The sequence below is a fragment of the Eretmochelys imbricata genome, chromosome 8, assembly GCF_965152235.1.
Source record: "Eretmochelys imbricata isolate rEreImb1 chromosome 8, rEreImb1.hap1, whole genome shotgun sequence".
Classification (NCBI taxonomy): Eukaryota; Metazoa; Chordata; order Testudines; family Cheloniidae; genus Eretmochelys; species Eretmochelys imbricata.
Genome location: NC_135579.1, coordinates 39,189,310 through 39,209,752, shown reverse-complemented (window position 1 = coordinate 39,209,752; position 20,443 = coordinate 39,189,310). Strand labels below are relative to the sequence as shown.

Sequence of the window (20,443 nt, the reverse complement as noted above, 5' to 3'; positions counted from 1 at the left end):
CCCCAAAATATTCCCCCAAGCCCTACACCCCCTTTCCTGGGGAAGGCTTGATAATAATATCCTCACCAATTGGTACAGGTGAACACAGACCCAAACCCTTGGATCTTAAGAACAATGAAAAATCGATCAGGTTCTTAAAAGAAGAATTTTATTTAAAGAAAAGGTAAAAGAATCACCTCTGTAAAATCAGGATGGTAACTACTTTACAGGGTAATCAGATTCAAAACATAGGCAAAACCTTAAGTTTCAAAAAGGCACAAAAACAGGAATATACATTCCCTCCAGCACAGCAAATTTTACAAGCCATTAAACAAAGAAAACCTAATGCATTTTCTAGCTAGATTACTTACTAACTTTACAGGAGTTGGAGAACTTGCATCCTTGATTTGTTTCCGACAAAGGTATCACACAGACAGACAAAAACCCTTTGTCCCCTCCCTCCCCTCTCCTCCAGATTTGAAAGTATCTTGTTCCCTCATTGGTCATTTTGGGTCAAGTACCAGCGAGGTTACCTTAGCTTCTTAACCCTTTACAGGTGAAAGGATTTTGCCTCTAGTCAGGAGGGATTTTATAGCACTATGTACAGAAAGGTGGTTACCCTTCCCTTTATATTTACGACAGGGGCAAAGGCCCCTGGCTCTTCTACCTCCCACATGGTTAGCCTAACCACCAGGCTATAGAGTTATTCTCACAGTCATGCAAGGTAGATAACCAACAGGAGAACTGGCAGCAGTGAGGAGGGACAGCTAAGAACCTGCAGGACTAAAACCTGGGGCTGCTTCTGCTGTATTGCTGAAGCTCAGGCTAGAGTTTTGCTGGAGGATCCTGGGAAGCTAAACACTGCAGGAAGTATCGCCCAGCAGGGCCTGAGTGGCAGCCCCTTACAGCCCACTGATTGGCTCATGCTGGAATATAAACCAGGAAGCCAGCATGGAGAGCTGTCTGAGCAGGTGCCTGCTTGCTTCTGCTCCAGCCTAGTGGGGAGCTGGAGCTGGAGCTGGAGCTGGAGCTGGAGCTGGAGCTGGAGCTGGAGCTGGAGCTGGAGCTGGAGCTGGAGCTGGAGCTGGAGCTGGAGCTGGAGCTGGAGCTGGAGCTGGAGCTGGAGCTGGAGCTGGAGCTGGAGCTGGTTGTCCCCTGCAGAGAACAACCGCTTCTAAAAGGGCTTCTAAATTTAACTGGCTGAAAGTGGCACCTTAGGGGTGTGGTGGGCACCTACCATGGTGGCCTATGAGACCCTCCTGCCTGGTTCTGGGGGAAGTCAGGGGTTGGGGCAAGGGTCCTGGGGGGGGGGGGGGTGGGCAATGATCCCCTCATGGACTGAGGAGGGAACCCCTTGTTAAGATTTTGGCAGCTCATCACTGCTCCAGCCCTCACCTTGCTATGGGCCCTAGGCTCCAGCTTCTTATCCTGGTTCATCCCTGACTCTGCTCCTTGCCTGCTATCACCTGTGCCTGGCCCATACTCCCTGGTCTCCTGACCACAACCTGGTAACTGACCGGTGCATAGGCCCCCTCTATAGAGACCCCATGTATACCAGCTGTGGAGGTGGCTTGTAACTCTGCCCCAGATATGGCTTAGTCTCCAGAGCCTGGCTCGTTTGTGGGGGCTGCTTTCAGCTGATAGCTTTCTCCCCGGGATTCTTAGAGGTGAGCATGCTGAGTGCTCCATGGGTGCTCCCAGCACTGCAACCCCATGTGCTCATGCACCAGGGGGTAGGTCCCAAAAGATCATGGAGTTAGCTTGAAAACTGTGAGATTTTAAATGTTTTGGGTTCTCCAGATCCATGTTTGGTCCTGAGCCTGTAGGGGGCTCTCAGTCACATTTCCCAGCTCCGAGCGGTGCTGGAACAATTTTTATAGCGGGGATGCTGAGAGCCATTGAACCAAACTGTATACGCTAGAAACCACTTCAAGCCAGGGGGTGCTTCAGTACCCCTCGCACTCCTAGTTCCAGCTCCTATGCCAGCTCCTTTCTCTGCTGCCACGACCGTGAGCACTAGCAACTTACTCCATTAAACGAAAGCTGAGATTTCTGTGCCATCACATGACTTCTGGAGCTGGGCCTTTAAGCTAAACACCAAATATGATGAGGGGTGGTTACAGCATGTTCCTGAAGTGCAGAGGGACAGGCGGTTGGTGGAGTCCCAGCAGAGATTCTGCCCTCTCAGTTTCCAGTCTGCACAGACAAGGTGGATAGGGGAGGTGACTTGGCCAAGCACACAGCGGGTCAGTAGCAGAGCCAGGAATAAAGCCAGGGCTCCCAAGTCCCAGCCCAGTGCGCAAGTCACCAGACTAGACTGTTTCCTGCTCTGAAATGAGTGAGACCCACAGGTTAGTTCCACTGCTGCACAAACAGCCCCTCGCTTCCATGCTCACGCTATCCCCCCAAACACACACCTCACACCCTCCCCCCAAAACCCTAGAGACTGTTAGATTCCTGAGGGCAGGAAGTACAGTAGCTTTTGCCCTGAATCCCTAGCCCTCTCCCCTTGGGGCTGGCCCACGATTTTGGTGTATGAACACATGAGACCGTCTGCCCCTCCACCAGCATCAGCCCCACACCCACCCAGGCCTGGGAGTGCCAGGGAGGGGCTGTGTGCCCCTGTGCCCATCCTACACAGGGACATGTTCAGGCATGCAGTCAGGGCAGGGTGGAGCAATGAGGATGCCTTGTGTCCGAGGCCCCTTAGGGTGGGGACATTCACCCAGGTTAGCACACACCATTTTGAACACATCTTTATGCTCTGTTGCTCTTCCCATGTCCCTGCTTGGGCAGCCCATTCCCCTGTCATGGACCCACAGGATTGGTGCTGTGGCCCAAGCTTTGGAACAGCCTGCAGGAGGAACCCCTCAGTGTGCCAAAGACCCACTTAGTTCCACACAGCTAAGCGCCATTTACACCTGTGTCTTAGCTACCCCAAGAGCCAACAGCCCCTTTTCACCCACTGGGTAACAATGCAGCACACTGGAGAAACTGAGGGACACATAGGCTTTATAAAACTACAAAACTCCCACTTTGTCCCATCCCACCTCCCCAGCAAGGCTCCTCCCCCTGCAGTGGCCATGGGCAGCTCTGGCTATTGGGACTCAAGACTTAGAGGTGGGCCAGGTGCTGGCTGCAGCAAGGGGCCAGGAGGGACTGGGGGAAGGGAACAGGGAGAGGACGGGCTGGGCCAGGCGGGGAACAGCAACTCAAGGAATGGGTGCTGATTAAAGTCAGTTGCATCCAGCTGGCGGGGTGGCTCTGCAGTGCTCCGGTTAGGGTGGCGCTGGAAGGCTGAGCTGTGCTGCCCCTGCCAGGGCCCAGGGAAGCTGAGCTGGCCCTGCGTGATGAGCTGGGGAGGCTCAGTTTAAGGTGACGTCAGGCCTGTCCCAGAAAGCACAGGCTGGCCCTGGTCTGTTAGAATACACAGGCCCGGAGCTGGGGAGGAGCAGCCTAGATCCAGGGCCCACAATGGTGCTTAGTCTTACCTGAGAAATCTGCTGAATCGAGTGTGGCTGGGGCACCCACGAAAGCTGCCTGCACACCAGAGCCGTGAGAATTAATGCGGATGATGCTGCTGCACAGAGAGAGCTGCGCTGGGCCGGGCCAGGGCAGGGGGAACCCCAGGCCCTGGGACCCCACATGCAGGGAGTTGGCATATGCCCCAGGCACAGGCCAGTTCACAAACAGGGAGGAATGTCACATGATGGCTACTGTGTCACCTCCGCCCCCAAGCGCCTGGCAGCAAATGCCAGCTGCAGGGACTCGAGCTGGGTAACCAGCTGATGTGCGCTGTTCTGAGTGCAGGGCCTCGGGCCTTGCAGGGTCCCTGCTGAGTTGAGGAGCCTGCCCAGTGGCTTGTGAAGCCCAGTCCCAGGATGTCCATAAAGCTGCTGAGATCTTGGGATCCCAGGAAACTTGCAAAGCCTGATTATTACCATCATCACTGCATTAAATACTGCCCCTCCCTGCCCTGGTCCAGGGTGCTCCCAGCCCCCGCGAATGGCAGGGCACTGGCTGGCTTTGCAAAGGAGTCCGTGAGTTATGCATTAGTGATACTGAGCTGCTGAGATACAAGGACTGTCCTGCTGGAGCACCAAAGCACTTTCATGGATGGTGCCCACACAGTGCAGCCCAGGGAAGCAGCTGCCGATCCCCACTGCCCTCCCGCAGCCCGTGATCCCCAGTCAGTGCCATGGCCCTGTGCAGGCTCTGCTAGGTACGAAGGGGAGAAGGGCTCATGCTCCGAGAGGAGAGTGGGGTGCTGGCCAGGGTGCTACGCTGTGCTGCCAAATCTGAGCTGGCCCCAAGTGCAGCGGGGGCACTCTAGTGCAGCGCTGGCTGGGGCACTGGGCACACATGGGCATACACACCATGCCCAGGGGCTGCCAGCATTCCAAGAGTCACACGGATGCTTGGAATCTGCAGCGGGCTGCCATAGTCAGATCTCCACTGGTGGCATTTCCTTCGTGTAGGACTGGTCCGAGCTCAACCGCAGCAAGCCCTGGACATGGGAGCTAGTATGGAGCACAAGCGGAAAGGCCCCCGGGGGTTAACTAGCCAGCATGGGCAGGGTGTTCCCAGAAGTGTGTTTATCCCTCGGGGATGGGTCCCTTGGACCACTCTGCTCCAGTTTGGGCTGCATGGATTTCGCAGCCTGCCTTGTGATCAGCAAGCTCGAGGGGGAGTCTGGTGACGCTCCCGGGGGCTATTCAGGGTAATAACAGAAAACACTTTGAGTCCTGTAGGAGAGCAGCTGCTCTGCATCTTCTCCAGCCAGTGATCACAGGGCGGCAGGAGAGTGGTCCTGCCGTTGGTGAGGTCACCAGGACGCAGCTGGCCCCATGGCACAGCTGCCATGCCACATCTGTGACACAGGGACTGTCAAAGGCACCAGGACATCACCTGGGGAGACCAACACAGGAAGGTTCTGATGCCGGGCAGACGGGCACACGGCCAGGAGCAGCAGAAGGGTCGATAGCTGGCAGTGTGTGCAGGTCCCATGCATGGGGTGGGTGTGGGGGGCATAGCAATAACATACTAGTGGGTAGGAAAGGAAAGGGAATTTAAAAATTGCTAATTGCCTATTAATGGTGCAAACCAAATCCTTCATCTTCCATTTGTTACTCATTCCTCCCCACCCCACTCGCACTAAGCATCACAGCATGGGGGTACCCTCCCCACAGGGGCCCTGAGTATCACAGCATGGGGGTACCTGCTCCATAGGGGCCCTGGCTATCACCACACAGGGGTACCTGCCTCACAGGCGCCCTGGGTATCATCGCACGGTGGTACCTGCCCCACAGGGGCCCTGGGTATCACCACACAGGGGTACCCGCCTCACAGGGGCCCTGGGTATCCCTGCACAGGGGTACCTGCCCCACAGGGGCCCTGGGTAACACCGCACAGGGGTACCCACCCCACAGGGTGCCTGAGTATCTCCGTACAGAGGTACCTGCCCCACAGGGGCCCTGGGTATCTCTGCATGGGGGTACCTGCCCCACAGGGGACATTCCTAATTATGCATGCTTTTACCATCTCTCCTGCCTGCTAGGCTAGCTCTGCTGCACTGCTCATGTGTGATGTGCATCCATCAGGCAGGGTGTCAGAGGGGCAGAAAACAATACACCAGTCATGGGCTCCCACAGTTTCTGACCCAGTGCATTATGGGCCAGTGCTAGCTGGGGAGATTCATTGAGATTCAATATTGAGTTCTTGAGCTGCCTCTATATGCACTGATTGCCCAGTCAGTGGGATGTGGGACAGCTGCTCCCCCTCCTGAGCCAGGCAGGGTGCACTGTGCCCTCCCCCACTCGCTCTCCAGACCTGACTCCCCCGCTGTGGGGCTAGCCCTGCAGCACAGAGGGAGAAAATTGTTCCTTTGCCACTGAAATGGAGCTGGGGCCGCAGGAAGCTGAGCTGGATGTGGGTTAGGCCATGTACTGCTTCGCTCCCATCCAGACTGTGTAGAGGCTGTGTGAACATGGGCAGGTGGAGAGTCTCTTTAGGTGAATGGCCACACAGTGTGTGTCCTCTGGCGGGTGTGTAACTGTGCATGGAAGTGTGTGGGGGGTGGGGTGATTCTGTGTGTGTGTGTGTGGGGGGGTGATTCTGTGTGTGTGTGGGGGGGTGGGGTGATTCTGTGTGTGTGTGGGGGGGGGTGATTCTGTGTGTGTGGGGGGGGGGTGGGGTGATTCTGTGTGTGTGTGTGGGGGGGTGATTCTGTGTGTGTGTGGGGGGTGGGGTGATTCTGTGTGTGTGTGGGGGGTGGGGTGATTCTGTGTGTGTGGGGTGGGGTGATTCTGTGTGTGTGGGGGGGGTGGGGTGATTCTGTGTGTGTGTGTGGGGGGTGATTCTGTGTGTGTGTGTGGGGGGGTGATTCTGTGTGTGGGGGGGGGTGGGGTGATTCTGTGTGTGTGTGTGGGGGGGTGATTCTGTGTGTGTGTGGGGGGTGGGGTGATTCTGTGTGTGTGTGGGGGGGGTGATTCTGTGTGTGTGTGGGGGGTGGGGTGATTCTGTGTGTGTGTGTGGGGGGGTGATTCTGTGTGTGTGGGGGGGGTGATTCTGTGTGTGTGTGTGGGGGGGTGATTCTGTGTGTGTGTGGGGGGGGTGATTCTGTGTGTGGGGGGGGTGGGGTGATTCTGTGTGTGTGTGGGGGGGGGTGATTCTGTGTGTGTGTGGGGGGTGGGGTGATTCTGTGTGTGTGTGTGGGGGGGTGATTCTGTGTGTGGGGGGGGGTGATTCTGTGTGTGTGTGTGGGGGGGGTGATTCTGTGTGTGTGTGTGTGGGGGGGTGATTCTGTGTGTGGGTGCATGCACACCCATATGCTGGGGATGGCAGAATGGCCCAGTGCGTAGGCATCAGCTGGGACCTTGGAAGGCGTAGGTTCAGGTCTCTGCCACAGTCTCCCTGTGTGACCTTGGGCCAGTCACTCAGCCTGTCTGGGCCTCAGCGTCCCCCTGTTAAATGGCGCTGATGATGCTGCCTCTCCTCCCCGAGGTGGCTATTGATGTGGGGCTCAGAGACTACAACAATGGGAGCAGGTACATGGCATAACTATTGAAACTGCTTTAGAAAACTTGCATTGTAACTCAGCATCTTGCAGCCATGACCAGGGAGCGAGGTGGTCTGAAACTCACGTTCTGCTCTGAACCCTCACTCAGATCCTCCCCAGAAGGCTGCTTCCCAGTTGGCATTTCTCATGCACGCTCCCTAGCTGGAGGAGACGGGGAGTGAGAGGGCAAACTTTGCAATCAGGTTGGCAGTGCATCGTGGTCCGTCAGTGCCACTCAGTGCACACACCTTGAAGGCAGAACTTGCACTGTTGTCACCAAGGGCCTGGCTTGGCTGCAGAATCATTGTGGCAGGTGGTGCACAGGAGGAGGGAGCCCGACCTGCTGCCCGGAGCCAGGCTGGCCGTCAGAACAAGCCCGTGGAGCAGGCACGTCTGAGCTGGGGTCGCTGTGGGAGCTGCACCCACAGCTCACTGGGCTGTTCACAGAGGCACATTCAGTTCAATAGAACACAGGCACTCTTAAAACTCCACACATCTGCAATCCAACACCCTTAGCTCTGCCCCCAGCCCCACTAACCAGGGCTCATAGGGAGCCTGAGGAGCAGCCCAACTTCAGAAACATTTCACGGCACTGCCCCCGCTGAAAGTGCCCCCATTCTGGCCATGGGCTTCAGTGTGTCTGTGACTGTGGGACCCTGGCACTCGCCAGGCCAGGGGGTTGCAATGGAGCCTGTGAGCAGCTTGGGAACAAGGGGGTGCCGGCCAAGTGGGGTTTCCCATCTGTGTGGCACAGTCTGGGGATCCCTGGATTGCAGAGGGCTGGGGAGGGAGCTGTTTCTGGATGGTACCTTGCAGAGGGGCTGGGTGCACATGCAGCAGCTGAGTTGGGGACTTTGGCCTCTGTTGGGACAGCCACGGAGATCCACTGGCTGGGAGCTGGGGTGTTCATGGTGGGCGGGGAAAGGGGAGCTGATACAGGGGGAAGCTGCAGAGACGTATGTCCCAATTTCCCAGCTGTGAAACTCTAACCCCAGTGAGCTAGGGATGCTTTAATGCATGGAGTTCTTGTAAGCGTCTTCCTGGCTGAGCTCTGCTAAGCACACTTCTCAACGCCTCCAGTTAGCTGAGTCAAGCTGCAGAGCTGGGGGTTTGGAACCTGCCCACCCCAACCACACCGTTGCTCAGATACTCTTCAGCATTGCGCAGTTGGCCAGGTGCACTCTGGGGGTATCCTCACTGGCCCCTGCACAGGCAGTACAGCAGAAGGGGTGGCCCGGGCCTCTCTGTCCTAGGTACAGCTTCACCGTGTACCCAGCAGTGCCCGTTGGGGCAGGGGCTGAAGGCTGCAGGCCTAGGAGGTGGATGTGCGATGGGGGCAGACAGCAGCCTGCCAGAAGTCCCAGCACCTACCCACAAGAGGAGAGGAAAAGAGAGGATAACCGTCATGGGGCATCTGCTCTGCAAACAAACTGGGCCAGGAGGTGCCTATGGGGGACTTCTAGGGGGAGCTGGGTGGGCCCGTCAGAGATTAACTGGTGTGCGCACGTGTGTGTGTGTGTGTGAGAGAGAGACAATGGCAGCCTATACAAAGGGCTGTCTCTAGTTACCTGGCAGCTGCTGAGCACCTCATCAAAAATGCAGGGCCTCTAATGAGGAGTCGTAGAGGTCTCCGTGAGCCCACCCGGTGCTGCGTCTGCAGCCACGTAGCATTGAGGGCACCCAGGCAGGGTGGGCTCATCAATAATGCACCCGCTTTCTCGAGGACTTGACACCGCGCTGCAGCTTGGGTTACCAGTTAATAGCTTCGATTACCGCTGATCTCAAAGAGCCCAGCCAGGGGCCAGTGAGAGAAACCCAACCCTGCTTGCTCTGGGGTGTGATTTGGATGGGACAATGCACAGGGATGGCTGGATCGGTTTTCAGATGAGAAGGTTTGATTTGGGAGGGTAGGGGGAGATCGGCTGCCTTCAGTGTTCACAGCCCCAGGGCCCACCTCTCACACCCTCACCTGGTGGCAGAGATCTCCCGCTCAGCATGCAGCTGCCCCTTGTCTCAGGGAGTGAGAAGCCAAGCCACTGGGCAAAACAAGGCATGCCCAGGCAAGCGCTCTGACAGCTCCGGGCCACCCCAGCACCAGTGCCAACCTGTGTGTGTATATTCTACCTCCTGGGAGCTGGGCCAGTGCTCTTTGCCTACAGCTTCCTGGGGCAGAGAGTAGCCAGTGTCTCAAATACCCCAGCCCCAGCAGGGCCTCAGGGGTCTGTCCTCTTGCAGTGAGGGTGGGTGGGATGGCTCCAGGACACTCCCAAAAAGCCCCCCACACAGCTAGGTCAGGAGCTGGAGCCACCAGCCAGCTTCCTGCCCTGCCAGCAGCAGTGGGAACAGACCCACCCCCTCTGGGCCTGGAACATGAGCCTCGCCTGTCTGAGCTGCTGGACCCACTGTGAGCTCCGAGCCAGTGGAGTGCTCTGTGTGCCAGCCCCTGGAAGGGGACAGAGAGCTGTGCTCCGTGAGCCTGGGGGACACACAGCCCCAGCCCGGAGAACAGAGCAGAAAACCACAACCTCTGGGCAGGCAGAAGAGCCTCAGCAGGGCTGGGATCCCAGGAACTTCCTCCCAATCACCGCCGTCTGTCCTGCCCACCCTGCCACTGATAGTGAAATGCACCGGAAGCAGCGAACACAGGCTCCGGGGCAGACCCAGCGTGGCCCCTGACCCCGCAGCAGCAGGACCTGCTCCCAGCACAAGTCGGGGCCACATGATCAGACCCACAGAGGGCAGGGATGGTCGTTCCTGCCAGAGATCTCGGTGAGGGGCACTGCTCAGAGCCCAGATGGAACGGTCAGACATCCAAGGAGAGACCAAAGCCCATGCCAGGGTGCAGCCCGTCACCCTGAGTGCCCTCTGGGGTTGGGGATGGGCTCAGTTGTGGCATTTGGCTTGGCTTGGCTTTTTTATTATGCATTTAATTCCAGCCTCTGCCATGTTCCAGAGGTAACCCCTTGGGATCCATGGCCCAGGTCATGTGACTGGGGCAAGGGAACAAAGCCAGCATCCCTGGGTGTTAATTCCCCAGGCCCCTCCCCCTGCTCTCAGGCTCCCATAAGCCCACTGCATCGCCAGCTGGCTGTACCTCCAGCAGAATCCACCCTGGCCCGGCTCTGTGTGACTGAAGAGTGGGTTTGGGAGCTGAGGCAGAGCTGGACAGGCAGGCACCCAGACTCAGGTTGCTGTTAATGGAGCATGACCACTGGGAGGGTCCCTTCAGCCGTGCTGGAAAGTCGGATGTTTGAAAACCCCGCTTTAGAAACCCATTACCTAGAGGAGAGGCAATCAGTTGTTCTCCTTAGCCCCAGGACAGGACAAGAAGCAATCGGCTTCAGTTGCAGCTGGATGGTTCAGGTTGGACATTAGGAAACATTCTCTACCAGTCAGGGTAGTTAAGCACTTGAATAAATTGCCCAGGGAGGTTGTGGATTCTGCCAGTGGAAATTTTAAAGAGCTGGTTAGACAAACACTCATCAGGGATGGTCATAAGAACAGCCATACTGGGTCAGACCAAAGGTCCATCTAGCTCAGTATCCTGTCTTCTGACAGTGGCCAATGCCAGGTGTCCCAGAGGGAATGAACAGAACAGGTATCATCAAATGATCCACCCCCCTGTCGTCCATTCCCAGCTTCTGTCAAACAGAGGCTAGGGACACCATCCCTGCCCATCCTGTCTAATAGCCATTGATGGACCTATCCTCTATGAATTTATCTAGTTCTTTTTTGAACCCTGTGATAGTCTTGGCCTTCACAACATCCTCTGGCAAGGAGTTCCACAGGTTGACTGTGCATTGTGTGAAAAAATATTTCCTTTTTTTTTGTTTGTTTTAAACCTGCTGCCTATTAATTTCATTTGGTGTCCCTTAGTTCTTGTGTTATGAGAAGGAGTAAATAACACTTCCTTATTTAGTTTCTCCACACCAGTCATGATTTTATAGACCTTTATCATATCTCCCCTTAGATGTCTTATCTAAGATGAAAAGTCCTAGTCTTATTAATCTCTCCTCATATGGAAGCTGTTCCATACTCCTAATCATTTTTGTTACCCTTTTCTGAACCTTTTCCAATTCCAATATATCTTTTTCGAGATGGGGCGACCACATCTGCAGGCAGAATTCAAGATGTGGGTGTACCATGGATTTATATAGAGGCAATATGATATTTTCTCTCATTAGCTATCCCTTTCTTAATGATTCCCAACATTTTGTTCGCTTTTTAGCCTACCACTGCACATTGAGTGGATGTTTACAGAGAACTATCCACAATGACTCCAAGATCTCTTTCTTGAGTGGTAACAGTTCATTTAGACCCCATCATTTTATATGTATAGTTAGTCCTGGCTCAGTGCCGGGGGCTGGACTACATGCCCTCTGGAGGGCCCTTCCAGCCCTAGATTGTGGTTATCCTAGCCCGCACTATGCTGAGCCATCCCCCATACATAACCACACACTAGCCGCGATGAGCCACACTACCCCTTTGTGCCGATGTACCTGACATGCATGGTCAGATGGCTGTTGTCAGACGCATGTGCCCCTCTCTTACACTTGCCCCTGGCGTGCCCTGCCCGTGCCCCCAAGCCTGTGCAGGCGTGTTGGGCTCCTCTCAGTGCCTCGCTGACTGCTGGCCCTCCCTCCATCATTCCCTTGCAGCTGCGCATCGCCTGCAAGGACGTGCCGGCCGCGACGCTCTATGACGTGCTGCATGACACCCACTACCGCAAGAAATGGGACTCCAACGTCATCGAGACCTATGACATCGGGCGCCTGACGGCCAACGCTGATGTGGGATACTATGCCTGTGAGTAGGGGCAACGGGGGGCTGGGGAGGTGGTGCAACAACCCTCCCCTCCCCTGGGCCCCTCACCTGCCACCCTTCCCGTCAGGCAGGGCCTCAGCCGTAGTGTTGCCAGGCATCTGGTTTTGGACCAGAAAAGGGACCCTAGCACCTCCGGTCGGCACCGGTATCTGGGCTGTTAAAAGTCTGGTTGGCGGTTCAGCGGGGCTAAGGCAGGCTCCCTGCCTGCCCTGGCTCCACGCTGTTCCCGAAGGAGCCACAAGGTCCCTGCGGCCCATAGGCAGCCAGAGAGCCTCCATGCACTGCCCCCGCCCAAGTGTCAGCTCCGCAGCTCCCATTGGCTGGGAACCGTGACGAATGGGAGCTGCGGCAGCTGGTGTCTGAGGACACAAAGGCACTGCACAGAGCCGCCTGGCTGCCTATGTGCCTAGAGGCCGCAGGGACCTGGCAGCCACTTCCTCAGAGCTGCTGTAAGTGCCGCTAGGACCTCGCACCCCCTCCCACACCCCAATCCCCTGCCCCAGCCCAGAGCCCTCTCCTGCTCCCCAGACCCCTCATCTCCAGCCCGCAGCCCCCCTGCACCCCAACCCTCTGGCCCAGTCTGGAGTCCCCTCCCACACCCCAAGCCCCTCATTCCTGGCCCCCCCCAGAACCTGCACCCGCAGCCCAGAGCCCATACCTGCTCCCTCTCCCCAACCCCAGCCCGGTGAAAGTGCGTGAGGGTGGGGAAGAGTAGCAATGGAGGGAGTGGGAAATGGAGCAAGTGGGGGGCGGGGCCTCTGAGAAGGGGTGGGGCAGCGTTTGGTTTTGTGTGATTAAAAGTTGGGGACCGTACGTGACCCTGCGCGAGGTCCTAGCTGTGCGAGTGAACCCAGGGCGGAATATCCCTGGGAGGGGGTGGGGGGACATGGCTGCAGGTGCTTGGGGGATAACAGACTCTCTCCCTTGCAGGGAAGTGCCCGAGCCCCCTGAAGAACAGGGACTTCGTCACCCTGCGCTCCTGGCTGCCCCTGGGCAACGACTACATGATCATCAACTACAGCGTCAAGCACCCGGTGAGCCCCTGCCCTGCCAACTGCAGCTCTGCTCCTGCTGCCTGGCACCACCCAGGGGAGCCGGGCCTCTACTGAACACCACCTCTCCCGCCAGCTTGTCTGCCCAGCCTGGCATCAGGCACTGGACTTTTGGCTCAGGGGTAGGGCTCAGGGCAATGCTGGTGGGAAAGGCCCAGCCAGGCCAAGCCTTGGTGCTGGCCTGGCCTCCCAGCCACAGGAGGCACAACTTGAGGCAGAGCGGGCTGGAGCATGGCCCCTGTGGGGCGTGGCTGCCCGGTGAGCCTGTGCACAGCAGGCACTGAGCTGTGTGCGGTGTCTCTCTGCAGAAGTACCCACCGCGGAAGGACTTTGTGAGGGCTGTGTCCCTGCAGACGGGCTACCTGGTCAGGGCCAACGGCCCCCACGGCTGCACCCTCTACTACCTCACCCAGGTGGACCCCCGAGGTGAGCACCCAGCATGGCACATGAGCCAGGGGGAATGCTGCAGTTCCTTCTGCTGGGGCAGAGGTGGCTTGGGGGGCAGAGGCGGCTTGGGGGGCAGAGGCAGCTCCATGCAGGGGGAGGTAATGCTTGACATGCTGTACCTGGGGGGAGACACCCCTGCAAAGCAATGGGGCCAATTTCTTGGCACCCCCCCAAACACAAAGTTGGTGATGAACAGTGAGGCAAGAACATGGAGCATCCCCGGGGGGCCTGTCCCCAAGGGAGCAGCCAGCCCTTTGCTTCCCTTCCCTTCCCAGTCGGGGCAGGGGAGATCAGTAGGGCAGCAGAAGACTATGTGAGAGCCAGCCAGACAGACACACTGAGCTCCACCTGTCTGCCCAGTGCCCATGGGCTGGTGGGGCTTGCTGCCCACTCCCCCTGCCCCCCATCCCCTTTCTCCGCTAGGCTCCCTTGGGGACACTGCTGCACTCCTGTGCCCGCCTTGGGTGGCCTGGCCCATTGGTTAGTGTTTGCCAGCTGCTGTGCCCTGTGCTCGGCTCCACCCGGCTCGCACCATGGTTATGTGCTGCAGCCTTCTCTTCCCTGCCCTCACATCAGAACTAGCCCCTGGTCCCCCACCCCCGAGCCCATCTCCGGGCACCAGCTTTCTGGCATGGAGAATGGGGCAGCAGCCCCACAGTGGCAATTCGGCGGCATCTGCTTGGGGCGGCAAAATTGGTAGAGCCACCTCTGTCTCCAGGGCACTGACAGCCCCACAGCCGTGCTCCCTGAGCCCATCCCCAGGGCACTGCCAGCTCCACAGCCCTGCCCCCCAAGCTCTGAGCCCATCCCCAGGGCACTGACAGCCCCACAGCCCTGCCCCCTGAGCCCATCCCCAGGGCACCGCCAGCTCCACAGCATGCCCCCTCCAAGCCCATCCCCAGGGCGCTGCTAGCCACACAGCCCTACCCCCCAAGCTCTGACTCCATCCCCAGGGCCCTGCCAAGCCCCACAGCCCTGTCCCTGAGCCCATCCCCAGGGCACTGCCAGCCCCATAGCCCTGCCCTCCAAGTTCTGGAGGCTGCTGTTGGCTAAGCAGCTGTTGATATAGGTTTCAGGGTCCCAGGGCAGACCAAACCTGCCCCCTCCCTCAGGGAGCAGCACGGTGGTGCTGAGGCTCATGGGATTTCTGTTGCTGGGGGGCGCACTGAGTACCCCTGGACTGATGTCACTGAGGTGGGGAGGAAGCTATAGAGGGCCAGAGTCCAGCCCTCTGCCCTGCTCAGCCCACAAGAAGAGACAGGTCCCTAGCCACTCCGAACAGTGCTGAGGAGGGAGCCCCCCTTCAGCCGCAGCCATGGGGCTGGGCACCCCACAACTCTAGCACTGGGATCAGTCAGGAGCCACCACAGCAATGGGGCTGAGAGGGGCACTCAGCCAGCCAGGAAAGGCTTGGCCCCTGGCTTATCCTGCAAGATCTGGTACCTCCTCTGCCTGCCTTGGGTGTGGTTGCTGGGCCAGCAGACCCAGCCCAGCTGGGGAGCTCTCACCTCCTTCCCAGAGCTCAGCTGGATGGTTATGGTTAATTACAGCTGCAGCCAGTATCCTTGGAGCTGCTCAGACCTCCCACCTGAGCCCTGCCCCAAGGAGCTCCCTGTGGGATTCAGGCAGGGGCCTGGTGGCTTCCATGGGGCACGCCAGGGAAAGCTGCTCCTCGGTTTTATGCATAAACTGGTTTCCTGGTGCTGTCTGCAGCATTACTGACCTTCTGGGGTGGGGGAAGAGACCAAGCCACCCCACTGTGCAGCAGGAAGGCCTAGGAGCCCTGGGGAGTGCTGGCCCTGTCTACACTAGTGCTCCAGCCCTGACATCACAGGAGATTAAACAAGAAACTGAAGTGCAGACAGGAGCTTAGACCCCTTGTGATGGGGCATCGGCGCCAGGGAGGGACGGCCCCATGGAGTGTACACTACCTGCTGTCAAGCTGCCTTTCTGGTATTTACGCCGTTGGACTGCCAGACACAAGGACAGAGAGGGACAGACAGCCCCAGAGGAGCGCTGGGGCTGCCTCACTTGCTGTCTGAGTAACTCGGGTTTTTTCTAGGTTCGTTACCAAAGTGGGTGGTGAACAAAGTGTCCCAGTTTGTGGCTCCAAAGGTAAGCTGGGTGCGGAGGCGGCTGGGTTACCACATGCTGGCAGGAGCAGCGGGCGCCAGCGGGTTCATCCAGCTTGCAGCACCGCTCCCCTTTAGCAGAGTGACAGCTAAGCCACACCTGGAGGCTGTTATCAGTGTAAGGCCTGGTGAATGGAGCAGTCTCCGACCTGGCCTGGCCATGCCCCCGGGGGCTCTGCTTTCCCCACTCTGCTCACATAGGCCTCAGCTACACTAGAAAAGAGTTTGCCGGGATAGCTACACCAGCTGCTGACCCCTAGTGGTGACAGCTTGCAACGGCAAAAAGGCCTTTTGTCTTCTCAGCACCGGCTTGGCTAGTGCAGCTGTGCAGAGCGCCCCGTTGGGGTGCAGAGCGCCCCGTTGGGGTGCAGCGTGACTGGTGCTGTTCTGCCAGCATAATCACACCCTGAGGGGTATGAGCTATCCCAGCAAAGGAGATTACAAAGACTGGAAAAGAGACAACTGAGGAGGACTATGATAGAGGGCAAGAAAATCATGGCTGGTGTGGAGACAGTGACTACGGAAGTGCTATTCCCCCCTTCACATAGCACACAAACCAGGGATCACCCACTGAAATTAATAGGCAGCAGGTTTAAAACAAACAGAAGGCTGTACTTCACACAACACACAGTTAACCTGTAGAACTCGTTGCCAGGGGATGTTGTGAAGACCAAAAGTATAACTGGGTTAAAAAAAGAATTAGGTAAATTCATGGAGGATAGGCCCAAATGGCTAGTAGCCAGATGGGCAGGGATGCAATCCCATGCTCTGGGTGTCCCTGGCCTCTGACTTCCAGAAGCTGGGAGTGGATGACAGGGGATGGATCACTTGATTGCCTGTTCTGTTCATTCCCTCTGAAGCACCTGGCATTGGCCACTGTCAGAAGACAGGACACTGGGCTAGCTGGACCATTGCTCTGACCCAGTAGGGCCACCCTTATGACTCTTTTGCTGGTATAAGCTGCATTTCCACAGGGAGTTTTGCTAGCAGAGCTATACTAGCCAACAGAGCTAAGCCAGCAAAACTTGGCAAAATAGACCTGGCCCAGGTCATTGGCTAGAACTCACACCAGGTTCATATCAGTGTCCCACAAGCAAATTGCCACCAGATGCAGGAATGGGCTTCCCCTTACTGACCCCTTCTCCTTACTTTTGGTACTGGGAGCTAGCCAACCAAAAAAACCCCACTGAGTTTTAGTAAAGGGACAACAATCCCCTTATACACAGGTGCCTGTGGGCCCAGGGAGGAGCAGGGCAGTGACAGGGAAATACAGCTGGGCAAAGCAGGAAGAGACAAGGTTCAGGTAGGCCAGCCCTGTGCAGCCACGGTATACCAATGGCATGGGTTGGCCCACCAGATCCTACCAGCGCAGCAGAGAAAGGGGAATCGCTCTGGGGAAGTCCCTCCCTGTCCTGATGGATCCAGCCACCTCATGCATATAACGCAGTGGCACTGTGCTGCAGCCTTGAAGATCAATTAGACCACAGGGTGTCCAAGCCACTGCCCCATGGTGCTTGTCAAGGTGCATTCTGTGCGACACATGGTCAGTGGTGAGCAGCTGCCTAGGCCTGGGCCATCTAAGTGTGGCTGTGAGTTCACGCAGCTCCCAGCACTGTGGGCACACAGCACGTCTGTGACTCCATCCCTTGCACACGCCCCCGTCCACTCTGCTGGTGTGAGTTCACGGGCCTCTTGTTGCAGCTAAGAGCCTCCAGAGCTTTGATTCGCTCAGGCCTGCTCCAGGACTTGCCACTCCCTATGGAACTGAGTTGTCTCTAAATAGCTGCAGCAGCCCAGCGGGGGTGGGCACAGGGAGGAGGTTCAGGGACTGTGGTGCTGTGTGCACTGTACGCCAGGACATGCTCGGAGCACAGGGCTGAGCCAGCCTGACACACCAACAGCAGGAACTCAAGGCAGAACATTTCCCCTGCTGGGGCACCCTCAGGTGACCCCACACCCAGCCTTGGGGTGCCATGGCACCAGCCCTCCCGGCCCCTCCCTCCCTGTTGCTGGGAAGGGGGTGGGGAGCGCTGTGCACGGTGGGTGATGCTGGGAGGGGTGTCCCTGTTTCCTTGGCTGCTGCAGGGAGGTTTTCCCTCTTCCCTAGGGCACTCAGGGTCTCCTGTCCTTGCCCTCCAGTGTGTTGGCCCTTCTCTTTCCTGGCTGTGTGTGTGGTGGGGGCAGGGAGAGGTGTTCCCCTGCTCTGGGATGGGGCTGGGTCTCTAATCCTAGTGGCTACAATGCCAGTCTGGCTGGCAGCATGAGAGCAGGGATGGGGCTTCCACGGCATATGTAGCCTGGGGCTCCTATCCTGCCTCTTGTGCGTGGGGCTGGAGCCAAATCAATACCCTGCACGTGAGCATGGCTGTGAGGCCACAGGCAGGGGAGGGCTCCCACTCCCACCCTCCTGCATCAGGGCCCCCTTTAGGGGACCCTCACCATCCCAGGGGAGCCTGGAAAGGGGCTCAGGAGGAAAGCACCCAAGGGCGTTGCCCAGGCCTGGCGAGCTCCGGCCAATGGGAATGGACTGCAGGGCAGGCTCCAGCCCTGGGCCCCGGGGGGATGGGCAGACTGCCAGTGGGGCTCAGTGACAGGCTGGGGCTGCTCTGCCCCTCCAGGCCATGAAGAAGATCTACAAGGCAGGGCTGAAGTACCGGGAGTGGAAGCAGAAGCATGAGCCTGGCTTTAAGCCCTGGGTGTACCCAGAGCAGAACATGCTGCCCAGCATCAGCCTGGCCGAGCTGTCCCTGCAGCATGCCGACTCCCTGGAAAACATTGACGAGAGTGGCCTGGCTGAGGACAGGACGCATATCAGCGATGACGAGGCCTGAGTGGGGCCCGCAGCCACCCTGCGCCTGCCAGCAGGGTGGGGGAGAGGCCAGGCTCCTGCCCCTCCACTGCATGCTCAGGGGCAGTCAGCACCATTCTCCCAGCACCACAGAAGCCTGGCAGCGGATTGGGGGCATAGTTACAAATTTGTCTCCAGTACTCCTGGTGTGAATGTATCCTTCAGCATCTGTTCATCCTGCTCCTGGCACACAGAGCCCTCTGTTCAGGGGAGAAAGAACTGCCCCCACCCACCCACCTGGCACACAGAACCCTCTGCTGGAGGGAGAGAGAACTGCCCTGACCCACCCCCAGCACACAGAGCCCTCTGTTGGGGGAAATGCCCCTACTTTGCCTGACCAAAGGCCCTGTGGGCAGCTGCCCAGCCCCCCAGGGATGCCCTGGCCAGATACAGAGAGCTGGCTGTGTAAGGAGGAGCCCCAGTCTGTGCAGATGTGTTTCAGGGCTTCTAAGGGGGCTGGGGATGGCTGGGGTAGGGCAGGGAGTAGGCATCAGCATTCCTACCCCAGCTATTTCTCGACTGCTGCTGGATCTAGTGGGGCTCTAGACAGCTGGATGTCCCGAGGGGGCTGGACTGGCCCAAGCTGCCACCATCTGTCCCTGCCCCAGGCTCTGCAGCAGCTCAGGAATGACTTAGGCCTGTATTTCCCCTCTCTGCTCCCATTCTCCCACCCAGCAGCTCACTCAGACAGGATGGCCCCTCCCAGACCTCAGTGGTCCTGGCCCTGGGTCACCTGCTCAGCTGAGGGGTGCCTCCTCAGCCCCACCCCCAGTGTCTGGCCATCCCCCCTGTGGGGCTACTCCAGCCCAGCACCATTCTGGGGCCTTGGGAGCACGTGGGAGTGGGCCAGGAGACTGGTTTGGTCTTTCCTTCAAGACCTGGGACTGGACCCAGCAGGGTGGCTGCTCTCCAAACCACTGGGCTCCAACCGATGTTTCTCCCAGCGATTCTCCTCCAGCGTTTGCTGCTGCTGCTGTGATTTCTACCAAACCAATAAAGGAATTGGGGTGTGAGCGTGCTTCCTTTGGAGCGACACACCGGGGTGCACAAGCAACACCCAGATGTCTGCGGCAGCAGGTCATTGTGTTTAAATGCATGAGGCACTGGGGGTGCCGTGGGGTAGGGAGAGCCTGGATGGGAGGGACAGACTCCACCTTAGCCAGAGAGAACCAGGCTCCTGGCACAGAAAATGACTGTGGTCTGGGGTTATGTCAGCCAGGTGCTGGAGGAAAGGCAGCAGACACTGAGGAGCACTCAGCTCACACCAGCACATCACACAGGGATGTCACTAATATGAAGGTTACTCTGCATCCAACAAAGGCTGGGACAGAAATCCCCACAGAAGTGGAGCAGGGCCAGGCTGAAATCACAGATCTCCAGCCCAAGAGAGGAACAGGGTTTTCAGGCCAGGGCATTAGACACAAACAGGCCCATGATGAGAAATTAAAGCTATAAACGACTGACTGCCATTGCAAGGAGCTGAAACCCCGACTAGGTGACCTGGAATATTTGGCCCTGGGGAGGCTCTCAGCCGAGCTAGCCCTGCTGAGCCCTGGCGGGGACAAAGAGCAGCGGGGGCTGTAACAGCTGGTTCTGAACTGTACAGGGAGGGAGATGCGGGCATAGAAGTGAGGAGGGGGCCTTAGTGAACCCAGTGAGATCAGAACTCTGAGCAGAGGCAGCGCCCCAGGAGCTTTGGTACGGACAGCTCTCCCAAGGCCTGTGAATGCCAACACACAAGCAGCCTCCCACTCGGTGAAGGATACCGGGTGCTCCCTGTTGGGGGAAATCAAAGACACAGGGTCGGAGAAAGCAGTAATAACATGGCGGGTTGACGACCCGCATATAAACCGGCCAAAGGTAACTTCAGGACAAGGGTTAGGGAAGCAACGTCTTGACACCTTGCCCAGCTGCATTGTGGAATGGCTGGTTCTGGAGTGCACACGAGAGGTTTCACTCACGGTCATCCTGAGGCACAGCTAGAAACCGGTTTAAGAAGTAACTAGGATCGACACAACTAAGCAATAGTGATCTCATTAGAATTCAGTTCAGCATCCTTAGCGGTAGGGTGACCGTACATCTCATTCTGGCTGGCAACAGTCCC

At 57.7% G+C, this 20,443-nt stretch overlaps 1 protein-coding gene across 1 annotated transcript in view; it reads left to right on the top strand.

Moving 5' to 3' along the window:
* The window catches only part of LOC144269198 (START domain-containing protein 10-like), a 32,240-nt gene extending 13,918 nt beyond the window's left edge, over window positions 1–18,322 (top strand). Inside the window, exons 2-6 of the mRNA XM_077824707.1 lie at window positions 11,695–11,842; window positions 12,791–12,894; window positions 13,221–13,338; window positions 15,422–15,474; window positions 18,110–18,322. Of these exons, the coding sequence (XP_077680833.1) occupies window positions 11,695–11,842; window positions 12,791–12,894; window positions 13,221–13,338; window positions 15,422–15,474; window positions 18,110–18,322 (636 nt within the window). The remainder of the gene's footprint in view (window positions 1–11,694; window positions 11,843–12,790; window positions 12,895–13,220; window positions 13,339–15,421; window positions 15,475–18,109) is intronic.
* Window positions 18,323–20,443: the final 2,121 nt, after the last annotated feature.